Consider the following 27,372-nt stretch of genomic DNA (forward strand, 5'->3'; position numbering starts at 1 on the left):
TTTCTTGAAATTAGCAAATTTTTGTTATTAGAATTCTCCATTTTGTGTTTTAAGGCGGTTGCTATAAGATTCAATATTGAGTGGGCAATATGTTAGCAAAAAATGTGACGATTAATACAAATAAGTTTTTAACATTATAACATTTCGAATCATATTCTAAGTTGGTTAAGGATGAGCGTAAATATAATGTTTCAAATTAGTTGAACAGCAGTTACATAAGTTATTAAAATGAGAAGTGAAGTGAATCAACATGTTGAATAGAAAGAAATTATGACAATTTCTAACCGCATAACAATAACATCACTTCACCGTATTTTCTAGACTGCATTATAATATTATGTTAAAAATATAAACATTGTAGTTAATTTGGACTATATATAATTTGACTGATGGCTCAGTAACTGATTCAGAAATCGATATAAGTCAGCGTTAACCCAAAAAAAAATTCAATACAAATAAATTTCAACTTTATGCTGCTAGCATGAAATTAATTCTTTACATCGGTAAATATAACCACATTATTAGCCCTATTAAAATCTATAAAACTTCTGGCAAAATTTTATCGCTGTTCCTGGTGCATTGTGGGCAGTAATATCTTTTTGGGTGGCTTCCTGCACCTTAAACCAGAATGCAGGTGCCTCCTTATTGTTTGCGTGAAGACATCGAGTGCCGTTGCTGCAGTGCGCGTTGAAAAAGGGATCAACCTTATGCCTGGCTATGATTTCGTAGTGCCGGGCTGACGAATTTGCCTTCGGCTTCGGCCCAGCTTGGCAATTTTCAATATCACCAGTCTCCGCATATCTGCGCACCCATAACTGCATGGACTTACACTATTAAACAAAAATATATTATTTAAAATACCACGAAACACTATAAAGTTATTTATCAATAGGAATAAAATATAACTACAAGTAGCTTTAGTTGTAAACACAATAATTATACAATATTTTATAATCAACATATATATAGGTTTACCAGTAATAAAATGCTACTAAAATCCTTTAAGTTACAACAGGATTAATAAAAAAATATCCATTATAAGGATATTTAAGAAAATATTATTATTAGTATCCTATTAATATAAATTAAAATAGATTAAGTTTTAAATTTATTAAACAATAATTAAATAATTATTTATTCTTATTTATTTTAGTTAATTAAATTCATCAATAATAATAAAAAAGTATGAATACTTTATTATATAATATTCATTAATTTTTTTATGTTATTATTTTATTATATTTATAAAACATAAAATAATAACATTATTTTATTATATTTAAAAATATAGAGAACTTAAATAAATAAGTGAAAATAATTAATTCAATCAATTACCCAGAATATCAACATAATAATTATCTTATTTACTCACCGATATCGTTAAGCGCCTTTCTATTTCACTAAAGAAAAGATCTATCTAAAACAAAAGATCTATCTTTTGTTCGTGCAAAATAATTACTTCTGCCTTTTTCAAATTTGTGAAGTGTTGAGACATGTTGAGCTTTACACACGAATTATGTAGCAATAAACTATGAAAATGAAATGCTCATAAATTGACAACTAAGAATATAATTTTATTTTGTAAGTTGGGTGATTTGGAAAATATTTAAAGAATTGACGGTAGTTACTTTATAAACGGGCTAAATAAAATGACCCGAGAGTTGCGTGGTCGCCACAAACATTACAAATTTAATACTCAAGTATCGAATGATTAGAAATTTAGAATTAGATGTTGTTTAAAAATATTTGGTAAACACTACAAAAAGAACTCGTTGTTGCTGGGTTCGATCCTGCGACACTTTGCCTGAAGACTCAAAGCGTTAACCATTACGCCAAACGTGCAATTAATAAGTGTTTCGAAATATTGTAATGGATTCAATAACATAAATATACGACGAGAAGATTCCTTTAGATATATTTGTATGGGTATAATTTGTGTAGCTCGATCGTTCGTTGTTCGATTTATTAAATGTTTGTTAAGTATTGTTTTTATGTCTACCCTTGTTTTAATTCATAAAATCTTTTACGAAATTCTTACATATACCGACACAAAAATTATAGTATATACCAATGTGTGCGTAATGGTCAAACGTTTTTATGCACATTACTACGGAATACCCACACAGGGATAGTGTGTAGCGATAGTTGTGTCGATGTGTTGGTGTATACTAGTTATCGTTGCAATTTGTACACATACCAATGTTACTCGTATCCTACTACAGATAACAAGTTGTGTTACTATATCTACATAATATCATGGAATTTTATACCTAGTACCTATAGGAAAAAGACCCAATATTGCTTTTTGTTAAGCTCTGTAAACTTGACCTCAGCTCGAACATACTTGTGCTCCACAGTAGCTATTGGCTCAAAAACAATATTTAAAAATATTTATTTTCTTTACGAACATAATTCTCTTCAAAATAACAAGTGGATTGTCTACTGTATTATCTTAAAAATAGTATTTTAATCTTCATTATTCAACTGTATTATGAACCCTATTGCCTTGTGATAAGAGTTGGCTATTTGATGTATTGATAGTAATCGATATTGCTATATTTACTTTTCTCTTATTAAGTATTAAATGTTTGAAGTTGAGAGTTGTCTTTCGATGTGGGTCATTGACAATAATTTCAAGTGGTAATTATAAACATAGCATCATAGTACAAAATACGAACTTGTGTTTGTACATTGTACAGTGACATTACGTGCCATAATGCGCACCTCTGCCTATCCCTTCGGGGTAAAGGCGTGACGATATATATTTATATACTTTATATTTATAGACAAATGTTTTTCTAGGATAAGCAGAAGATTATTGCTACGTACAAATGTACATCCACTACTTTTTTATTGTATTAAGTTGGATACTGCTCGTAGTTCAATGTAGTGTGTGGTTTTTAGTCAGTAAGAAGAGATTGACACTCCCTCACATTTTATATACAGAGGGAGGGAGGAACCAATTGATGATTTTTGCCTGTCCAAATAAGACTTTTAATAAGTTTTCTTATTCTGATATTTTTTTGTTCTAACTTCGAGTCAGACTCTCAGGTTTACAGACATTGGAATAATGAGATACGTTATAATACTACCGATAGGTAATTACACTTATCTTAAACTAATATTGTGTCTGTCATTTGTAAAAACAGCTGTCGATCCAATATTGTGATAGTGAAGTAATTAGCTTAGATTTGCATGAAAGTAAAAGTATAGATTTAGATTGTTTTAAAGTAATTACTTCATATTAACCAACAACAGTTTTTTTATGGAATAGGAAGCAAACAAGTATACGTATCACCTTATGCTAAGTATTATGTATTATTTATAGTTGTAAAGTTAAAAGTTACAAAGTCCATTTAGTTAAAATTATATGCATATGATACACTATAGTTAGTAGATTTGATTTTTTTATATATTAGCATATTTAATATCAACCAAGTTAAACTACTAAGGTTAAAACTTGTGCTATCATGAATCCATCTCATATTAAACCAAATATATTGGTACTAACGCATTTACAAACACGTTTCATTTACACGTCTTCTAGACCATAGTCTTCATCACCTAATATTCTAAAGAATGATTGTACTTAGGTGTTCTCTTAAATGTTCTTCTCATAAAAAATTACTCGTAAGAACTTTGGTTCTCGATCTAAAGTACATATAGATCTAAAAACACATATTTGCATATATATGTAGGTTACCTTATTTTCCTAAATTAAATTAAATTTATTTTATTTGAGACTAAAGTTACATCACATGCAGATATAGAATTAAGGAATGTTAACATAAGTACAAATGCGATCGAGGTAACCGATCCACAGCCTGATCTTATACGTCTTACAAGATTAGATTCACTTAAAAAGCAATATTGAACCTAAAACATAGATACAGGAAAACAACAAAATAATAACTTCTGACCTTTCAAAATTCAAAACGAATTCTAAATATTAATTTCATTTATCTATTGAATCATTTATTTGAGAGTACATTTCTTAGAAGGCGGCTATTGATATTTGATAGGGATTACAAGTAAAATATTATGACTTACGACTGTTCTGTCCAAGGTAACTACTGCATTAGTAAGAACTATCAATCATATCAATTTGAAACGTATTATTTTTGTCAGTTACATGAACGGTTTTTAAGTATCTACGCACTAGAATGTTATTAGTCGATTTAGATAATTAATGCTTCCTTAATTTTGGTTTACAAATTGGACAGTTTGAATTCTTTCGATTTTTAATTACCGGTAAGTTCCGGTTACTATAGCCCGCTGGGGTAAATTTGACCCAAATTCTATAACCAATAGCAATCCAGTACAAAGTACACTTTTGCTGCGGACCTTACGTTAACAGGTTACTGAGGGTCCGGCTTAATGCAGGAGAAGGGACAGGCTGGTTCTTAGTTTGTAAGAGTCTGACACTCCCTCTCGTCTCACCTCGTCTCACATATTTTTTTTCATTAATCTCTCAATATGAAACTTCAAATATCTCAACCGCTCTCCACAAACACACGCCAAAAATAAATAAAACAACAGCAATAAACCAACGAAATCAATACAATCTATTAAAATTATAAACCAAACGTTCAACAACAAGTCATAAGTTAACAAGAAAATATTTGCATAGTCTATGTGACGTGCAAACTCATTGAAAACCGCATAATGTCGCTAAAGACAGGACAATAATGTTTACTACAACCAGATGCAATACACCATTATAGACTTTGTGACATATGGCCGTGCGTGATCCGCTTAACATATAAATCATAGATCATTATAAGCTTAGTGTTCACTGGAGGCAAAATTTATACTAATTTAATTGTGTTTTACGATTATTTCACGAACTGTTTGGTGAGGTAACTCGTACTCACAGAAAACCGACGTGAAACAACGTGTTTCGTTGTGTGAGTGAGGTTACCAGAGACTCAATGGAAAGGTTGGTCCCTTCCCAATCTTCCTAATCCCCGATTCCCCAACAACCCTTAAATTCCTAACCTCTAAAAGGTTTACCTTTAGAGAATGAAAATAATTGTTATAACTTTCGTGAGGCATATTGAATGAGTTCTCATGTCTGTCGCGGAATGCTGATCATGCACATGAGTCCCTCGCATGGCTTGAAACTAGTCGAGACTCTCATCAAACAGTTACAGAATGAAAATGTTATAAATTCTGACACGATTATCAGCACAATAATAGTCGAATCCACATTCCACATATCGACCAACTCTTGAGTCAAGTCAAGATATTTTATTTGTTTATCCTTTTCAGCTTTCATGAGGTTCTCATCATGGGAGGGTGGCGACATCGAAATTATTATCATAAGATGGCGGCATCGAAATTATTACCATACTAGCTTCCGCCCGCGACTCCGTCCGCGCGGATGTCGGTCTTCGCGTGGAAGTTTTATTTCTCCATTTTGAGTAACTCTGACAATGACATCTTATAAATATCTATTGGACCCAAATACGGCGAGGCCCATAATAATTAAGGAGATCCCTCTATTGAGCTACTGCTGTTGAGCTCGCGTTCTGTAGAATAAAACTGAAAAATAAAGATTTTTTTCTACGTATTTTTCCAGGATAAAAAGTATCCTATTTTATGCCCAGGATAATAAGGTATAATTATACCAAGTTTCATCGAAATCGAACCGTTAGTTTTCACGTGATGTATGAACATACAGACAGACAGACAAAAAAATCACATATTTGGGTTTGGTAACAATCCAGTGCCATTTATTCTTTCAATATTTTCAATGTACAGAATTGACCCTTCTACAGATTTATTATAATATGAATGATTGAATGAATGAATGAATGAAAGAATAAGATTGTTATAAACATAAGAGTAGACAAATATAATCAGAAAGCTCCGAACTGCTAAGCTGTCGGGAGTTATACGTGTTATTGTGAATCAACCATAAGAGATAGACATTTTCTGTCGTGGAATATTTTTTAACCAATTTTAAGGAGAAAATTTCGTTCATATATATTTTCTATGTAGCTATAATCACTAAGGCTGCACTCGCGACGGAAACTTAAAAAATGGAGGAAGTTCTCCTGTTTTCCCAACATTTCCCTTTACTGCTCTGCTCCTATTGATCGTAGCGTGATGAAAAGTATACTATAACCTGCCCAGGAATATAAAGAACAATTGTACCAAGTTTCGTTGAAATCTGTCGAGTGGTTTTTATTTCTATAAAGAACATACAGACAGACAGACAGACAGACAGACAGACAGACAAAAAATTTTCTGATTGCATTTTTGGCGTCAGTATCGATCACTAATCACCCGCTGATAGTTATTTTGGAAAAATATTTCATGTACAGAATTGACCTCTCTACAGATTTATTATAAGTATAGATTGCGTAGTTTTCTTTCATGTATCATAACTTCGTGTATCTGAAGCTTAATATTAGTTTATGTGACTTGTACACAACTTATGCACTCGTCTATTAATTAATAGGTAGGTGCGGTATGGCGTCATTCCCAACGTAACAAATGTTAAATCCGTTTGTATTTCATATTTAATTTAATTAGCTGTCTTGTCCAACGCCACACCGAATTAGAATTATTGACAGTTTACATACATATAATTACTGCGAAATTTATTTTCCTTCGAAGTGTTGTCCTTCAGAAAATGCTTCAGTTACTACACTTCTCACATTTTTTAAAAAAACATATGTGATTTTACAAACGCATGCCAAAAATCATGATTTTTCAAGTTAGTCTTTAGTAAGTACGGGACACCCGAGGTTCAATTCGACTTTTTACTCTGCAGGCAGAAATAGAGTCTCTGTCGAATTTGTTATCGTTTTGCCACTTTATTATCAGCCTTTTTCCGTCAACAGCTGGACATAGCCTCTCCGTTAGCATCACTGATGTAGATTTTCAACCCTCTGCTACCACTCACAGTCATCCACTTAGAGTATATCGTCTCTACTATTCTTAAATACATATTTCAACTGTTTTAATTTTCTTTTTCTCTCTAGTTTATAAATCAATATCAAATCTATAACAGTGTGTTCTCCACTCAATGCTAGGAGTTTCACGGGAGCTTGTATCTTTGTCATTGTATGCAAAACCCGCCCGTTTCCGAGCAGGTGACGTCCATGTTTACATTTCAACACTAGACACGGAAATATAGTGCAATGAAAGGACCGATAGCTCTTGCAGTAGAATAAATTAGATATTAATTATGTTGTTATTTGTTCGGCTTACTAAGGGACATTGTTTACGTAAATCGAAGTCGATGTTAAGTTTGAACAGATTGTTTGGAAATTGTTTTATTTATAGTTGTTTATTTAAATGTCTAATTATTATGACCAAATTGTAGTTTTGATTTTGTAAATAGAGATAGATCTTGGCCTGTTATATTCTGCAGCATGAGCCAGGGAGGCTTCAGACACATTACCTAATCTAAAAACCGAACAAAGCGCCCCTTAAATTCAACAATTATCAAAACAATAACAAATAAAAACAACACTTACAACATTGCATAACAAAAAAGCAACACCCCTATTTCAAACAACTTTTTTTTAAAACAAATTCAACATATCAATCCGACAGCTGCATTTTTATCCGTCAGATTATTTGTACTTGAATGTCGAGTGAGACTCATCTCTTAACCAGTGCATATATCTTTAGTCTTCTTATTATTTCATGCCATTGAATGCCGGTGACGAACTGACGACGCATGAATATGAAACGGTCTCAATAGAGATGTTGTCATATGTTTAAACCTTTGACGGACTGTGGATCTCTGACAGTTACACATAGTGTATTGTGTATTGTTGGAGAGCCTTGAACCAACATGTATCAGGGTGTTTGTACTGCGGCTGCCTTGTTTGTGTTGGGTTTGTGATATACAATTACATTTGGCTAATGTTTTTTGGAAAAAACAATTTAATTTGTAGTACCACTTGCCGATATGATACAATGATAGATTGGCTATCTATGTGGAAGCACAAACATTAACTACAGACGTCCACGATATAACGAATCAAATCAAACGCATAATCATGCTTTGCCTAATGTTAAAACTAAGGCTAGATGGCGCTACTAGTATAATCGCAAATGCTTTTTAGTGGTAAGTTAAACTACGTCAGTTCTTAAGAAAATGCTGTGGACTGTGACATTACGATATTCTAAGGTAAGCAATAATTTAAAGAGAGAAGAATATTTTAAAAACTAAGTGCACAGAAAACATTGACTTATCAATTTAATCTCATAGAAACATCTATATACTTACTTGGCATCAATGTGCAGTATCTTCATGTCCATGGCGTGCACGGTGGTGAAGACGTTGGTGGCGCCGTGCACGACGCACTCGCGCGTCTCGGGCATGGCGAGCGGCGTGCAGACGGCCAGGAACACCGGCTCGTTGCGGCTGCACAGCGGCAGGTACGACACGTAGTGACCGCGGACTAGTATTACCTAGGAAAGAAACATATAAATTAAAACAAAAAGAACGAGCGGTGGGCAAAACTCACAACTGAGTGAAGCCCACTCAACGTCAACAGACATTGCGTCAGGCCCAGAAGGAGATGGCAGGATGTACTTGGGATCTAAGAGAAGGATTGGCCGCAGAAAGCTCTGCACAGGGAGGAATGGAAGTAGGGTAGGGAGGTATTTGCCCTACAGTGGGGCAATCTCGGCTAAAAATAAAACAACCATGATTATAAAGGATCTACTATAGATTTCTTATTACATCAACACTGAAGACGTACGATATACGGAATAGATTTAAGACAGACAAGCTTTTTACTAAACAACATAAGTGATCTCGATGACGAAGTTTGAGTTATTGTTAAAACAAACCTTAAGGGCAAAGAGATGAAGATACTTTTAGAACTCATAAGCATAATAAGGAACAACACTTCTTACATGTCACAGAACCATATCCGTATCACAGTACCAATCGAATGAAACCAAGGCCTTTTCTAAAAAAGCTTTTACAATTGACACATTCTGTGACCCGCTTGCGAACGGGGCGTGGTGCCCTGACATTCTTTTAACTTTTAAACTAGCGACAATGGAACTTCCACACAATAGTTCACAGTTCACCCGCTCACTGACGCGATCTTCGATCCGGATTCGAACAGCCTTGAACGATATTTTATTGTGTATCGATGTATCGTATTCATAGTATCGATTCTCTCGCTCAAAATCGATTTTGAATCGATGATGCCGCGCCGTGTGTGGTGCGTGATTAATGATTTTCGTTTTAATTGATTTCGAAGGGGACTCGTTGAGTATTTGAGTAATGTTTGAGGAGATAATTATTGAATATGTATTTTGATTTTGTTAATTTATTTACATTGGTTTGGTCATAAACACTTTATTAATAAATATGTTGTTGCGCAGATAAGGTTAAATAAACGTGTATGTAAACTCCATTTATCAAAATAAAGTACGATACATACACCAAAATATTTAATTCATTTTTTATCTGTCTGTCTATTTGTTTTGGCTAATCTCTGAAATGATTGATTTTGACGGACTTTATTGGCAGGTAGCTGATGTACAAAATAGTAACCCTAGAAAAAAAAACAAAATTCTCTCAAAAGTCATTATTCTACGCGGATGAAGTCGTTGGTAAAGCTAGTCTACACTTTTAAAACAATTCATGATATCCTTCAACAACTCCAATCCCCAATAATATCAAACTATGAATACGTCAGGAAACAATAAGAAGTCGGTACAAAATATCATTGTATCGTTGCGTAAAAACTTTAATCTACTTAACAAGATATATTTAAATGATGTCTACGACTGTAGGTCAGATTATATCACGGTCTTAAATAGACCACAGCATTGTATGACAACATTATTCTGAATGCAATTTTGAATGACTGCTATGCTAATCGAGTAGGAAACGGTTCGCTTTGAAGCCTTGTTGTGATGAACTTGACGTTTCAGGTTTCGGAAAAATATTTTTTTTTCAATTGTACAGTATTATAAACTAAGATATCATATAACTTGATATTATAGTACAGCTATTTTGTGTCTTGAGTGTCGACCACGTGGTTTTGGCAATTTTAAGGTTTAAGACAAAAGAGAAGGTTGGTCCCCAAAGGTACGAGATCAGTGATCAGTGCCACCCTTGGATACTCTGCAACATAAAAATTATAACGGGCTATTGATTTTTGTCTGTAAACTAAAAAAGTCGAACATAAGTCCTACATTTACAACGAAGTGCAGATCTACCCATTCCTGCGACGAATAAAAGGTTAGTTGTTGTAATGACAAATAATGTGTTTCTAAAATGAACAACTAAGAATCCGGACTTAATACTAAAATCCCAAAAACCCACAACCTTTTGCCAAAGCACCTACAAATCCCCTATAACCTTTACATCATTCATCACTCGGGAGGTCCGTCAACAGCAACATTTAATAACTCGTTCTATCACTCCAAATAAGATCTCAACTCCGTTCCCAGATTAGAATTAAAAAGAATTAATTTGACGTACAAGTACTTAAAGGGATTAGAACAAAAAATGTTAGTCGTAAACCGATTGGTTACGTCAACGCGACGCCCACCGAACAAAATGTATGACGATAGATTAGCCGGATACGATAGAAGATAATCGGCGTATGAGACGCCCAAACGTATAGTTGTTTGGTTAAATTAACAAGCTTTTAGAGGGTTAAGATTTGATGACGATCAAAGGCTAGAATAGACTAGTATAAAATCATTTCTTGAGGGCTTGAAAGACTTGATAGCATTTTGGGTGTTATTTATGACACAAAATTGGAGCATACAGGCTTCTTAAAGGCTGCTAGATTTTATAAAGGGTTTATTTTTACCAAAAAGACATTTTTAAGTGACGCAGAAAATTGATTTTCCAATCAGTCCTGCCCGTGACACACTATTTAACTAAGCATCAATATAATACATTGGAAGTTTGATTTACTAAGTATTTAGCGGTACACCGCAAGTCTATAATTTAAGATACAATTTTGCATGTGTACCGATTTAGAAAAGAAAAGTTCAATTTATAGGATATTTATAAATTTGTTGAAGGCTTGATAAATATAAATAGAGTGAAAAATAGACTGACGAAAAAGCTCAGTCAGTAAGATTATAAAAAGTCTATTGTTATTGTGAATTGATTACTATTTTTATTTTACTTTTGTAATGTTCGTCGTGTTTGCTAGACTGGTTGACTGATTATATTTGCATGTAAAGGTTTGGTTGAAGGTCGAAAAGGTTATTTTGGGTTCGGAAATTCAATTGAATTTGAGCTCTATTGTAAAGGCAATACGTAGATTTAGTTAATACCTAATCTGAGTTGGATGAACAAAGAGTTTGAGTATTTAAGAGTCGATAGTTTTTATCTTCACTTTTTTAGGTTTCAACACTTAGAAGGAAATTCATGCAAATCCCAGTGATTTGTTTTAAATGTCTTGTATAACACCAGACTGCTTGGCGGCTGTGTTGCTTGGTAACGTGAATACCTAGAACGAGAAACTGACTCAATTCCTTAATCAGTCGATTAAAATATGACTTCATATAATTGGCAAGTAATGGGTGTTTATAAATGTTAATTTAAAATGTGCACCTCTATTTATTTTCAGCCGTGCTCGTCCCACTGTAGAACAAAGGCATCCCTATCTTTCTTCCAATTTTCTCTGTACAAAGCTTTCTGCGACTAATTCTTTTAATAGGCGGCAAGTTCGTCCCACCAACTCCTTCTGGGCCCGCCGGTCGTCTGCTGACGTTGAGTGGCTATCACTCGCTGTCTCTTGTAACTTATGCCACAACAATATTAGTTCATAACAGTATAGGACAATCAATCGTGACTTATTATCTATTGCGTAGAACCAAATCCATCAGAACCATACCGACTCATGAAGCCAATACCGAACCACTTTCTACCAAAAGATAAGAGTGTCGTGACTTCTCGTGACCCGATACACTGACCATAACAGTGTTACCCCTGACAATGTCGCTAGTAGTCGTACTTTCTTCACTATAAATTAGTTCCGATTTTCGCCGCAGCCGCCATTGTTATTCGGTTATTGAATTGTCAAATGCGATAGTGTTTTGATTTCGGAATTGACTTTATCTTTTGAAGTTTAAATGTCTTGTTGTGTCTGCATGGAGTTTGATTTGATCATTATTATTTTGTGACTGTCGCAGGGATTGCAAGTTATACAGGGTGACTTTGAATTCGACGTATTCCTCTCGGGAGGTGATAATACAACTAATTTCCTACAAAATTAGCCCTGAGGTCCTTGGGCGGAAAGTGGCTAGTTTCTGAGATATTCAACATTTTTAGTTTTGGCAAAAAAATCCGATTTGATTACAAAAACATCAATAACTAAAAAAATACTGGTTGGATTTTAGTAGTTTTAGTTTTAATCAGTTGCCAATACATCAGTTATCATTTATAAATACTAATAATAGCAGAAATGTCATTCGTTTTAAAATAGCAAGTAATTTCCTATCAAATTTTGTTTTGTGTCACTAATTTGGTCGATAGAAAATTGGATTTATTTCAAAAAAAATATATGACACTAAGCGTACAAACTATTAGAAAAACTTCCTTGGTTTATTAGCTACCCAGAAACGTAAAATTATTTACAAAATTCTCAAAATAATATGCATTATTTGATGATAAGTAGAGTGTAAATAGAAAAGAGCAATTTCAAAAACATCTTTATTTGCAAAATTTTGTTCACACTGACCTCCCCTATGACGAATACATGCCCGAACACGCTTCCTTATCTCTATGACGGTCACTCTTTGCCTGAATATGCGTCTTATTTCGTCATAATCTTCAAATATGTTTCGGAGAAGAATTTCGATACACGGCCAATTCCGTCTGTATAAACAAGGGACTTCATGTAAAAATCAACCGGCGTTAGGTTCTGGTCATTGTGCATGCCATGTATGATAAAACTGAATATAGTAGTTGGACCGTTCTACTAATCCAATGCCTGAGAATCAATGTATCCGACCATTGCCGCACAGTAGTTCGTAATGCACTTGACAATCGTCGTGTGGAATAAATTCGTCAATCACATTAATAAATTAATTCAATAAGTAGAATAAGTTAATTCATCTTGTTTCTAAATTCAAATTTAATAACTCATTCCTTAAAAATTCTTCATAAATCTCACCATTTAAATTTTTGGATGAAAGATAGGGTCCAATCAAATAATTATTTATGATACCCATGCAAGCATTTGAATTAAAACCGTACGCGCGAACCCGATGTGTTTGTTTTGATTGTTTCGGATTTCATTGACTTTTTTGGGGCTAATAATGGATATTGTGTTAGTTTATCCAGCGCTCTATATCGAACTATTGTGGGGCAATGGTTGGGTACCTTGGTTCCCAGGCGTTATATTGACACGGGGGTCCAACTACATGGCAAGCGCGGTGTCCAGAGAATCTAACGCTGGTTGATTTACATGAAATCTCTTGTTTATGCAGAGGGAATTGGCCGTATATCGAAATTCTTCTCCAAAACATATTTGAAGATTATGACGAAATAAGACGCATATTCAGGCAAAGAGTGACCGTCATAGAGATAAGGAAGCGTGTTCGGGCATGTATTCGTCATAGGGGAGGTCAGTGTGAACAAAATTTTGCAAATAAAGATGTTTTTGAAATTGCCCTTTTCTCTTTACACTCTACTTATCATCAAATAATTCATATTATTTTGAGAATTTTGTAAATAATTTTATGTTTCTGGGTACCTAATAAACCAAGGAAGTTTTTCTAATAGTTTGTACGCTTAGTGTCATATATTTTTTTTGAAATAAATCCAATTTTCTATCGACCAAATTAGTGACACAAAACAAAATTTGATAGGAAATTACTTGCTATTTTAAAACGAATGACATTTCTGCTATTATTAGTATTTATAAATGATAACTGATGTATTGGCAACTGATTAAAACTAAAACTACTAAAATCCAACCAGTATTTTTTTATTTATTGATGTTTTTGTAATCAAATCGGGATTTTTTTACCAAAACTAAAAATGTTGAATATCTCAGAAACTAGCCACTTTCCGCCCAAGGACCTCAGGGCTAATTTTGTAGGAAATGAGTTGTATTATCACCTCCCGAGAGGAATACGTCGAATTCAAAGTCACCCTGTATTATGTAGATAAATGATCGGTTAAAGTATAAAATGACCCATTAAAAGTGTACATATTTTATGGGTTAATGTCTCAGCAAAAAGTTTAGAAATTAGCTGCCAATTTTACTGAAAATGCAGGATATGGCTTCAGGCACAAACCAAGGTGACGGTTCTCCTATAAGATTTCAAAAATTGATAACATTAAAATCCATTGACAAAATCTTAAACACGAAACGCTTTTTGTAAAAATGTGCGCAAACATGATCACATTTTCGCAAAAACCGCTCAATCTACACAACCCCACACACTAACAGTAAAAAAATCCAACAAAAACCAGCAAAGTTCAAACTTGGAAATTGCCAAAAAACAGTGAAAACCGTTAGCTATTGTTTATCTATATCGTTTGAGGGCAACACAGATTAAACACAGCACAGACGTCGGCATGTGGTCACAAGAGTCACGCTCACCCGTGTGGAGTCACGAATCGTTACGTCACACCTTCTTTTTTTAAAAGTTATCCTTTATAACGGTCTGCGCACGCGCCGACGCACGATATCGGTGTCGTGTGCGGTTCATGTATTTTATTATATTAGCGTTGATTGATTGGTTCCGATATTGTAGAGATAATATTTGAGTGATGCGTTTTGTTTCCTTTGAACAGTGGCTGGTTATTGTATGTTGTGGCACGTGTCGCTGCCTCGGGGGTTTCATTCTTGCGTCGGGTAAAAAGTGCTAATGATTTTCTTGATTAAAGTTACCTTAGACTGCTTGTAATCCTCAAATTATACTGTGGTTACATCGTCTTACTCCTAGGTCGTTCCCAGTTCTCATACAAAAACCTAAAAATCGTCGTCTTAAAAGTGACGGAATTAACTAGTTCCAGATCGGAATTACTAGCTTCTGGCAACGGCTTTGTCTACGTTCCTGTGGTATAAAGTGTCCTCTCACCCTAATCTATCCGGAGCTGCGGACTACCTAGCGGGTTTACCGTTAAGTAGTTTCAGCGTGATTATTAGACAAACATCCAACCGTACAAAAAATACTTTTCATATTTATATTAGTGTAATTAATTACCTATGTCTAAGACCCAAAACCAGTAGAAAATTACGAAGAAATAACTGAGTTCTTACTGATGACAAAAACTCTCTAGTATTTTACTATGGAATGTAGTTTCGTAGTAAGAGTAGTATTAATTTTATGTTATACCTAAGTCGGTGTGTCGTGCAAACCGCTGTACGGTGTTTGATAAATTGTTCTAGAGATCGTGATTGTATATTTGTCATACGTTTGGTAAATTTTAGCGAAGTTAATAAATATAAAATGAAATATTGGCTTTGGATTTCGACATAGTTACGCGGTTTTAACGCCTTTGAAAATTTCGTTTTGATAACTTATTTTATTTTTTGTTTTCAAGGTCGTTTCTGATCACGATTGTTGCATAAATATAAAATCTGATGCCTCACAGTCAGTCAGAATATTATTAGAATTTTAGAATATTCAGTGGATGACTAATATTGTACTACTACATACATAAATATTATAATTTTCTTAATGTCTACTTCTCTTTCTTGACAATTAAATAAAATTATAAATAAATTACGTAACAATCTATTACATGAAAACCTGTTACCCAGGATATTTTATACATTCATATCAAAGTATGTAATAAAATTTGCTCTACGGAACTACTGCATTGCTAGCGCAGTGCCTGGGCAACGTGTTGCGGGTTTGATTCCCGCACGGAAAAACTCTTTGTGTGATTCACAGATTATTGTTTCGGATCTGGGTGTCATGTGTATGTGAACTTATATGTTAGTAAACACACCTACGACACGGGAGAAGCTCATAAAGCGGGGTAACGTTTTTACAAACTGATTAAAATGATTACTTTAGGAAATCCCATTTATCTCAATTAAATATTACAAGCAACATAAACTACATATTACAGCATACATACATAATCGTCATAACTCAGTAAGCCCGTTACACATTACCACAACACACACAACAAACATGGTCACACGTTCAGAATACCATATGCAAATAATACATCTTAATATAGAGAGCAGTGGCTCGAGTTTTGTTATTACAATCAGATGAATTTACATTTCATAAATAAATATATCTCTGGTGGCCCTAACGACGGCACACTCAATGTTTCTACTTCACATAAAGTGTATGAGTACCTTAATTTAAATAACTCGCCACGTTTTCTGCGCCTGAATGCTGGAGTGTGAATATCTTCGGTACTAGTGTGCGGGTTATGTGTGAGAGTTTTTGCATTGAGTGTCCGCAAGCATGTGTGTGCGCATTTTGTTCGTGTAATCTTGTAAACTTTGCTTTCTTGGGTTTCGTTTTCAAAATGCTTGTTTGTAGCTGGATTTTTGAGTGTTTATGTCGAAGTTTTGTTGTTAAATTAGTTATAGCTATGGAGAATGTTGCCTGATTCCGGAGCTGCGGACTATCTAGCGGGTTAACCGGGGCTCCGGCTCGAAAAGCAGGAGTATGAACAGGGTAGTTTTTAGTCAGTAAGAGTCTGACACTCCCTCTCGCCTCGCTCAAGGCGGGTGAAGTCATTGGATGATTGTCTACCCCTAAAAAAAGTGTGGTGATTCCTGATCAAGTTTCACCACACTACACGTATAAAATGATACCAAGTATATTTTTGATCCAAGAATACTTCACAACGATTGCCTAAATCATCTTAGTTCATCTAGATCCTAACATTTAGCTATCAAAGCAATAAATATAAAGAAGTAATGTCAAACATATGAATAAATAAATTATATATCTTAGAACAGACATACCTATCATCAAAGCGAAACGAGTCGGCTCTTAAACTTTCTACTTTGATTGAGTGCACACAAAGCCTATAATTTTGAAAATTAATTCTGCCATAATTTGAATTCGCTCAGAAGCAGTTCATAGTTCAAGTTTTTGCGTAATGGCGTAATGTTATGAGCAATATTTTAATTGGCCAATCACATGTACTGGAACGATAGTTTCACTTATTGTAACTACGTAAGATTTGCATAACTGCTAATTGCTCTAATTGGAATAGTTATTGTGAAATATAAATAAATAGCTTAGGTTTGAATTTTAGGTGTCCATTAGTTTGTTTTTATTGGGAGAGGATGAGATCACTTCGAATGATGTGTGCGATAGTTACTCAATAAGCAAATACACAAGTTTTTAGTCCACTTTTTCTTGGATTATTCTTCTTGATGCATGCTAAAATACGAAAGTAAAGAATTTGATATCTGGTTTTTCCAAATTTTATTGATTTTATAATATAAAACTATACAAGCGAAGCATTTTAATTATAATATTATACTATATAAATAAGGAAAATCAGAGTTGATTTGCCAATTTTTAAAAATCAATAGATTCGCTAAAGCAAAGCTAATACGACGAAGGTGAGCGATTATCAAATTATCTCCGTCTCGCCAAATCATCTAATTACGTGCTACAGGAACTAAGTTCCGATAAACAACCACACCTCGTCTACCACTCGTCAAGGAGAACCGAAAGAAGGAAACATTTTAATACAAAATAATAAAAAAAAACCGAACCAAGTCGGAGGTCAAATAAAACAAAAAAAACGCCTCACAACTTTTTATTAACAATAATTGCCTACAAATTGCACTATTCTATACACATTAGCGCTCGTATCAATTACTCAAAAGAAATTATTCCGAATGATCATGAACCGTATTAGTAAAAAGGCTATTGAGCAAAAATCTCACATGCAGAGACATATCATTTGGACGTGTTCTCACGAACACTAAAAATCAAGTACCAATCATTACACGGAACCTCGTGAACTGACACGTAGGTATATTAATTCCAATAATGACTGTCCGAATGAGCCTTCTTTCGTCACACACCGTATAGAAAACATCAAATACATATAATTAGAGGCATCTATAAACTACGGTAATTGTGAATCGTCTTCTTTAATTACGAAGGCCGGTACCGAAGGTTGTGGAAGAGGGGCTTGTGAAATATATTTTGTTAGTGATGTACTGGACATGTATTGACATACTAATCGACTAACTGTGCACGACTATGTGCTAATTAAACTGTCGATGTAACGTATCGTCACGTAATTAGAGATACTTTCGTGTTGCACTTTGCCAATTACGATGTTCTAATTAAGTAGAGTTCTGTTTTATGGGTCACAAAAATTCTTGCGTTGCTCCGAATTGAATGTTTTGTTTGGATTGCGTTCGTTAATTAATCACTTGAACGTTTATGATCGACTTAGGCCGACAGACATTCTACTTCTAGTATTATCGAGCGGAGATTTCACGATTGTTCGTGATTACATTTATTTTAACTACACTGCAACTTTAGCGTGTGACTTAAATTTTGGTGGCAGCTTCTGCACTTATTATCTTATGATAATATTGTCATTTTTAGGGTATGTTACAATTCCATTTATCAACTCCCAGACTCTCGCTAGTATTTAAACACATACACATAATACGTATGTAGATTATTGTCACAATGTTGGTCAATGTGTTAATATTTACGAGAGCAATGTATCCGTATGCTAAGAGTAATCGCCGCACATTCCGATACACAAAACATCAGACGCTGAGCATCATTATACAATGACAAAAGAACCTTGTGCAACTAGTTAAAATGTATGCTCTCCTAGTACTGGCGGAGTAACAATGCAGTGGTGCATTGAAGGAAATATACACGTAGAAATTATATGAAATAGAAATATTGTTGTACAAAATAAAAATAAATTTTTTTTATTATAATTATTGATATGCCTAATTTTAATTTTAAGTGTAAAATGTTAACAATAGCGTGCCATATACATATCTACTTTGAAGGATTCATTGATGTATCTGTCACAGTAAATCAGTTTTTTTGTTATACCACTGATTCGCCGCACCAAAGAAACCAACAATTCATCATAATATTTTTGTGGTGATCAAAATAAGATTTTTTTAAAACATGCATAATTTTACAGGCTTCAGCCGATATATTATACAGTTATATAAGTGATATATTGATAACAAAAAAAGCTATGGATTTTATTAAAAACCTTACCTTCCATACAAACAATGTATCTTACAACATACTAAGAGAAAAGTGCACATATCTACTTTCCAGTCCCACTACACCGTTAAGTATCAGACCATGCCTAATCCGTATGTATGTAAAAACCATCATTAAAACACAGATCCACATACATCTGCAGACGCTACCGATCGGTTCCACAAGCACTAACCCTATTCCACATCAGAATAATGCTCTCTGATCATTTCTAAGCGCATTTCTTGCAATCGTCGACTATTACAACTGTATTGTTTAATGTCTCTGATGTTCAACTGTCGTAGATATTGTTCTAGGAATATTAGATGCAATTTATGTAAATTGTATTGTATTGGTAGCTAAGTTGAAATGGATTTGGTTTGTGATCGTCTGATGGTGGTTCTGTTATTAGGTTTTGATTGTATTGGGAAAGTCTTGTTGGGTTCTTTGTGTTTGTTATGGTATTTTTAAAAGGGGAGTATCGATTTTGATGTCTTTGCTCTGAGAAATCTACTGACCAAAATATCACACTTTCGATTGTGCGAAGAGTAACCAGACCGTCACCGATATTTCCTTTTGGATAAACCACCGTATTACTAGAAGGCACACAGATCATACAGGTCTCATTCCTGTTGTTTTTAACCGACTTCCCAAAAAGGAGTAGGTTCTCAATTCGGCCGGTATGTTTCTGTTGCTGATTTTTAAATGTATTTAAGCTATTGCTGAAAGTTAAGTGCGAAATAATCTTATTACCCATACGAGATGTAACATGTCATTGTCACTGTAACATTGCTAAATTCTTCTAAACTTGTCAGTAACTAACAAACTCACATACTTTGTAAAAAGGTATAGATTGGCATTAGTACCGTATTCAAAGTTTCTTTTTATGCAATAATGATTGAATTCAACCTTTTGTTGGAGTGTTCAATCGAAGTCATTGTTACGGTTTTGTAACTGATCATCGAGTGTGAGTATTTCGAGTTACGTGTGTATTCTTGTACTTTCCTCTAATACTTGTTGATGACATGAGTAATAATAAATATTGGTTATGTTACAAAATTAATCTTTGTTGCCTTTGAAAGAGTTTATGAATGGCATATTTGGTCCGAAAGTCGTCACGCCTTTTATTCCCGAACTTTTATTACAGCACCTAATGCCGTCATGTACACCCACATTTCACCATTTGTGTTATAAGTCCCATGTAATAGGGGGTGAGTCTATTGCCATATACTGTACACAATTCCAGACTCCGTGTTACTACTGAGAATTTTTGACAAACCGAAAAATGCGCAGCAATTCTGTGCCTGACACGGGAATCGAACCCGAGACTTCTTGCCTGGCAGTCGCACTTGCAACCACTCGACCAACGAGACAGTCTTTATTTACGTGTATTTATATACTTCAGTTTACCTAATAACTAAATTCTAGCATAAACACGTAAATGATATCAAAAAGCGCATAGAACCAGTGAATTAAAGCTGTTTATGAAATATTTAGTCCATTACAGCTACGATAGTGTAAAGTCGATACTGTATGTCGGTATCGTGAGCTCGCGCCCATTAGCTGCGCTTACGCAACATGCATTTAGTCCAATAGTTACAAGCGATTCTAGGGAAATGCTGTAATTTTGTATATTGCAGTTTAGTTATGTACTCTAATATTGTAATTATATGTAAGTAGCCAATATATTTTTATTAGTAAACTAGTTTGTTATGTAAGAGCTTGTGTAATGAGATGTTTTTATACTGTTTAGTAGTTAAAGTAAAAACTATACATCATATAAAATCATTAGCACTTATTTGAATAGAGACTGATATTTTGACTAATCAATTTTTACTTTCTGAAATACTTACTTGCTAGAACAATACTTTTTATTTATTTATTCCATAGACGACTCCGTGCCCTTATTAGCTATTAGTTATAGTTTTGTAGTCAATAATAATATGCCAATAGTTATATTAGTATTACAGTCAATCAATAAATGAGCAGGGGATCCCAAACTATATATAACAATACTTTAAAACATTAAAACGATACAAGATTTGTGTTAGGTAAAATTTAAAAACAAAGCTTCTTGTATGTTCCTACATTACGAAAACTTAATGGATGAACAAAAATGTCATAAGTTACAAATTCGTACCGTAGGTATATGTAGTCAAGAAGATTATTTGTTTTAACGCTCGCAAATAATATTTGATTTTCTTTTTTCATTGCACCGAGAATTCCAAGTGTTAAGAATTGTATATAAATCAGTGTCTAGGATTGTTCACATGACAAAAGTGTATAAAATACTATAGATACGAGTTGCAGGCTTATCTTTTATTTATAGCCACTGTAGCCCGCTTCCCTCATTTCAATTTTCAACGTAAACCGAAATACCTGTATAATAAGTCCCACAGTTTTTATACAACTAAAACCTTTTTACAAATATCTATGGTTACATTCGAATACCAAAGACAAATAGATGAACTGTCAAATGATTAAAACGTAATGGTTTCATGTCAATCGTAAATTTTACAAAAGAATAATAATTATTGAAAATGAAATATTTATCTTTAATATTATTTATGCAAATATCGTTTAAAGAGTGCACGGTAGATATCAATATACAGGAATTAGTTTACATCGCTGATCATTTGACCGCAGTCGAATGCCGTCGTCTCTTTGCTTCTTTGCATTTTGCATCCTACAATCTTCCAGTTACTTTATCTGATGCAGAAAAAAAGGTTCCTACAGACGTACCATGTGTAAAGCTGCTCATCAAATGGAATAGTGGCAACGAGACTTACGAAGGTAAAGGCAAAACTCATGCTGTAGTAGAACACAGACTGCGACAGCTAGGTAAAAATGAACTAGCAGATTGGTTGGGGAAACTAGTGTTCCATAAACTGGCTAAACATATCAACAAGTCATTGGAAGATGAATCTTATTTCGAAGTACTAAAGACGGGAATTAATCACACAATTTTTGAAGACAAAGATTCAAGGTTTGCTGGTCAACGATGGACTACCATAGATTCCATACTGAGTGTGACGTTATGCAGTATGCTTTGTATAACAGTGTCTGCTTTCTACCGTATGCTGAAACTCACTTTTAGAAGAGCTAAAGCAAAACGTAATACGTGTAAAGAACAAGAGGAACTGGTAGATTTAATGAGTGCTGTGTCTATAGATAGTGATCAAGAGACTGTTTATGAATACGACGTGGAAAATGGAAAATCGAATCATGTTAGTTTCGATACGGATATTGAGAAGATACCAAGTGAAGATGATCAAGAGAAATGATGCTTTTATTAGTATTGGATTAAAATAAATTGTTTTATTTTGTTGTTTCACTTTTTAAAATAATATTGATGTTTATGCAAGTGTTGTGATTTAAAGAAAACTGTTTGATACTTCAGCAAGTTTTATAGTACTTGCTGTACCTACTCCATTGTCGCCACCCCCAACAAAATTATCCATAGTCTATCAGTTAACAGTGGCTAAGTTAATTCCTTGAATCAAAGCACAGCTACCTGTCGCTAACAAGGCAGTGTGTAGCAATGCGCGCACGCAGGCATCGGCCGTGTCATCGCGGCGCGCGCGCCGATAAGCCTCATTAGTGACCGTTCTTCTTAACTTCATCAGCCGATACCATTAACTCGGTATATCGGTCCAAAGTGGGTTGGCTAAATGGCAAACCTTGGTACTTTACTGAATCAACTACGGGATATAACATCACGCCTTTTGGTGTTCCTGAAGGTAGACAGAGCGGTGATGTTACTGTACTATACGGTCTACGGTCTTGGGACATCGGCTATCTATTATACTGGGTTTCTGTAGACCTCAAGCGCTGGAGATCTATAACATCCTATATAAAATTGGGAGTCTTTAATTTCAAACTCCATTTGGTTACGCCTGGTTATTTCATGTCTCTTGTTGTAGGAGGTATATTAGACACTGGACACTTATACAGATTCAGTTCTATATAGATTTTAAGGCCTTATAAAATTTTGCTCAGTTTTGAATAACAATCGGATACCAATCAACCAACAAAATCAATATTATAATTAAATGAATTTGCAACAGTAGCCCGTAATACTAAAATCTAAACTTTACTGTTATGGTGTTGAATGGTTTCTGAATAAAATTGTCATAACTCGATTTATACGTATTTGGTAGTAAAATAATTCCTACACTAATTATTGTACTGTTGTAAATCATACATTTTATTCGACGAATTATAGAATAAATTAAATGCGTAGGAGCGTTTATTGTTTAATGGGATTACTGTTTGAGGCAGTGGGTGGTGAAAATATTTTCAGAAAACATTCAATATAACTCAGAGATATAGATCCTTAAATTTATTGTAGAAATGAGACATAAAAATTCAGGAACATTAATTAATGGCCTTTTGCTATTTTTTTTTTTATCAACCATGGTCGTCCTACTTCAGGGCAAAGGCGTCCCTACCCTCCTTCTACTCGTCTTTTCGTAGAGCTTTCTATGGCCAATCCTTTACATAGGTATTAAGTTCATTCTTTTGGTATTTAGTTGAATTATGAAATAGTTGCATATTTTGTTTTTATTATGTAATCATAATGCAATTGCATATCTTACGCTAATGCTAACAGCATATTCTACCAGTCATCCTTATCAAGGGTTTCACTACTAGAAAACAAGGAAAGAAAATCTACAACACTACGTCTAGCGTCTACCATAATAGGAAGGTACATTATAATTTCACACCTACAATAATAATTCAAGAAAATTATTATTCATATACCTCGTACGTCAACGAATGAATAACTAGTTATTAGATATATTTCTAAGGAAATATTCAGTTTGAAATTACTATTATTTAGTGCCTTATTATCATTGAAATTGCATTTGTTTGTATGAACAGGCGCCAAGGGAATGTCTTTTCCTCTAAACATAACTTTGATTTGAATTAGGTACAGTCAAAATAAAATAAGTTATATAGCCATTTGTCAGGTATTGGCTACATTTTATTTTAGTAACTTAATTTAGCTTTGTTTAAGCCTAAGGCGGTGACGTGGTTTAAATGTAACAGTTTACGAGTTTGTTCCTATTTTAGTATTTATTTTTAGTAATAAGTTAGGTTAGTAACTAATGCAATATATTAGTTCGTATATAACTGGCGTGTCGTGAATAAATCGTTCATATTTATTTTCGAGAATTTCGATATCGTGAGCCCAATAAGTTTTTTGATCCCAATTAATAATTTAAGATAATATTTATTTGAGTATAGTACTTTACATACAGCAGACATAAAATTAATTGTCAAAGTACGACACTATTGCAGAATCAATCGATATTGTTTCTAATGTAATTAAAACCAATGAATGATATGATATTATGTAGTCATGTATGTAATGTAGAACCACGAGAGGCGACAAGGAGACCACTAAGCTCACACATCTTCATTACATACCACTTTACATAATAAAATTATTCATACTCCCATCGGCGACTTTTATAATAAATATTTACTATAATATAATCTGTCGTATACGTTCTTAAGGTATAGCCTACAGGCGTGCTTGGCTGAATCAACATTAATTCGCGTATAGTAACGTAAGCCGTCGGTCGCATTTTGCAGACAACTAAATTAATGCGCTTAGGGAAAGTTCGGCTTAATGTTTAGTTTGTTAATGTTGTAAGTCAATCCCTTATGTATTATTGATTTTAATGTATATGTTACAATCGTTTGATATCTAACTATTTGTCATTGGTGGTTCTGTGGAAAAAAGTATAGTTCTATATCGTTCTCTAGCCTCCACTCCACGAAAAATCAAACTATACAGTTGTTTTATTGTGACGTAAAAGAAACATGAACAAACAGACTTCCGCATTTATGATATTAGTAGGGATTATGATTTGCAGTGTCTTAATAATAAGCCTTTCTAGGTAAAGTGTAGATTATATCATCGGGCTTCTGGAAATTCCTCATAACCTTTTGAAATCCAATAATATGGCATTCATTGCATATTTTAGTGATAGCTATCAACTATGAAATCACCATCGTTCATCCATTGGATGGCATTTCTCGGTTTCTTAAGTCAGTTCTGCCATAAATAAATACTGTTTTGTAGAAATTATGAATATTATGATTTAATGTCAAGTAAATTATCTTTATTCTAATCTTTCGGTAAAGTATTTTGTGTAATATTAATGTCTTTATTTTTTCACTAGCTTCTGTTAGCGGCTTCACTCGCGTTCCCGTGGGATAAAAAGTATTCAATCACCCAAGTCAGCTCGTACCAAATTTCATCAAATTCCGTTCAGTAGTTTCAGCGTGATTGACGAACAAACATCACGTGAATAATATTATAGTGTGATGTAAAATTAAGTATTTTTCGTCATTTCTCTAGATAGAGGTAAACTAAGAATAAATAAATTTTTTGACGTGTATTTATAAATTCGCCTATGTTATGTTGTAATTCTGTTATCAAAGTTTATTTATTTATATATCAAAAGGTACATACAGTTTTATTAAAAAAAAATCGCCAAACTGTAAGACAGTTTGTTGATGACAAGTGTGGACATATTTGTAATCCCTGTGTCATTAGACTATGCATTTCAGTACCGTTAGTACAAGTTTGCTTTACTTTACGACTCGAATAAACCAACCGATTACTTTAAACGTATAGCAAACTCATCCTAAGGGTACAGAATTATAAAAGTTCGATGTTTGCAACAGCAAATACATAAAATGTGAAAAAAAATGACGAAACATCGTCATTTCAATTAATTCTTCCTGCAGGTTCAAATTATAAGGTTTGTTTTAATTTTAACCAGAACTATAAATACAGGCGTGTTTATTGTTCTAGCTAGATTTATTTAATTGCATTTAAGTAAGTATTTAGTATACGTGACAATAGTGGTGTAGAAAGTACTGAAGGTGTCTCAATAAATACCGGTAATTGGGTATTTTTGCACAATACTCAGTTGTCTACAATACTGCAGCCAATTTAAATAAGTCGGAGTATAAACAGTTCTAAATAAATCTGCGATCTCCTCAAGAGAATACAGAATATATCACCAAAAGGCCGGCAACGCACTTGTAACACCCCTGGTCTTTCGAGTGTCCATGGGCTGCGCCGATTGCTTATCATCAGGTGATCCGTCTGCTCGTTTACCGGCTTAAAACATAAAAAAGTAGTTTAGGACATTTTAGAAAATGTCAACTGAAAATAAGTCTCAAAGTCAGAGCTAAAATGTAAATCTATACATTAGTAAACAAATGCGCTATAACTAGCAAATCAAACACCAGAGACAAAGTTACAAATAGGTTCAGAACGCACGTGCGCCATATTAATGGGAAACAGCGTATATTTTGAACGTTTTCATTTATTTTCTCGTATACTGCACTGTGTAAGAGATATACTCCATAGTATCAGCAGTGCTATTCTGAAAGTAATTACGAAAAGGAATATTATGTAGTAACTTAAATTTAATTAAAATTAAAACAATAAAAAGAAACTAAAAAGATTGATAGAGGAGTGAGTCAAAGTATCTATTTTGAAAATAAATTTTGCAAAGTCACTTTTAAATGAGTGAGATTAACGTTTCGTGTTCTGAAACTAAGTAAGTTCGACGCTAGTGCCACCAGAATGAGATAAATTACGCCAGATGAGTATTTTGGTTCTTGGTACACTTATCTTGACATTTTTTAACTGACTTCTAAAAGAGTAGAAAGATGAAGTAGGTTCTCACATCGAAATAACGTTAGATTCGTAATCGTAGATTGCGATTTTCTCGTGCTCAGCTGAACCAATTTTGATACGGTTTTCAGGAAAGTATTTTAATTTTAACCGACTTCAACAAAATCAGGTACTCATTTCCGTGTGTATGTATTTCTGCATGTTTGCGAGATGAATTTACCATTTCCAGAATAGTCCTGCAGTACTTAGCCATAGTAACTGTGGGTGTTGGGATTAGAATAATCTTTATTTATTACCTTTATTTCTATGTAAGTTAATATATTGGCGATAAGTTGAGTTATTCGAAATTATCTAGTTATGAGAAGTGATGCCGGTGAGTTATTGGCAGCGATTTAAATTGAAATTTAGTTGTTTATGATATTGTCTTGTGTTTTGTCGTATTTTGAATAATATAATATTATGCGTTTTTACGTGAATTATTCTAATTTGATGTGTAAGCGTGACTGCTGCGCACGAGTGATATATTTTGTGCCCGAGTTAAGTGAAGCATCTAT

The 27,372-nt window shown here is 33.8% G+C and overlaps 2 protein-coding genes across 7 annotated transcripts in view; one reads left to right on the forward strand and one right to left on the reverse strand.

Moving 5' to 3' along the window:
- Positions 1–27,372, reverse strand: part of LOC118277877 (PAS domain-containing protein cky-1) — a 144,358-nt gene that overhangs the window by 27,814 nt on the left and 89,172 nt on the right. For all 6 annotated transcript variants that reach the window (XM_035596874.2, XM_050700417.1, XM_050700414.1 and 3 more), the window contains exon 7: positions 8,252–8,436. In XM_035596874.2, coding sequence (XP_035452767.2) covers positions 8,252–8,436 — 185 coding nt within the window. The remainder of the gene's footprint in view (positions 1–8,251; positions 8,437–27,372) is intronic.
- LOC118277878 (uncharacterized) lies at positions 21,646–22,473 on the forward strand. Its single transcript, XM_035596875.2, has one exon. It carries the CDS (start codon positions 21,693–21,695, stop codon positions 22,434–22,436), a length of 744 nt encoding a protein of 247 aa, XP_035452768.2. The 5' UTR covers positions 21,646–21,692; the 3' UTR covers positions 22,437–22,473.

This window comes from Spodoptera frugiperda, chromosome 18, assembly GCF_023101765.2.
Source record: "Spodoptera frugiperda isolate SF20-4 chromosome 18, AGI-APGP_CSIRO_Sfru_2.0, whole genome shotgun sequence".
Lineage (NCBI taxonomy): Eukaryota > Metazoa > Arthropoda > Insecta > Lepidoptera > Noctuidae > Spodoptera > Spodoptera frugiperda.

Bases quoted from the DNA above. Each gene is read 5' to 3' on its own strand.
- LOC118277878 (XM_035596875.2), top strand. From the start codon at position 21,693: ATGAAATATTTATCTTTAATATTATTTATGCAAATATCGTTTAAAGAG.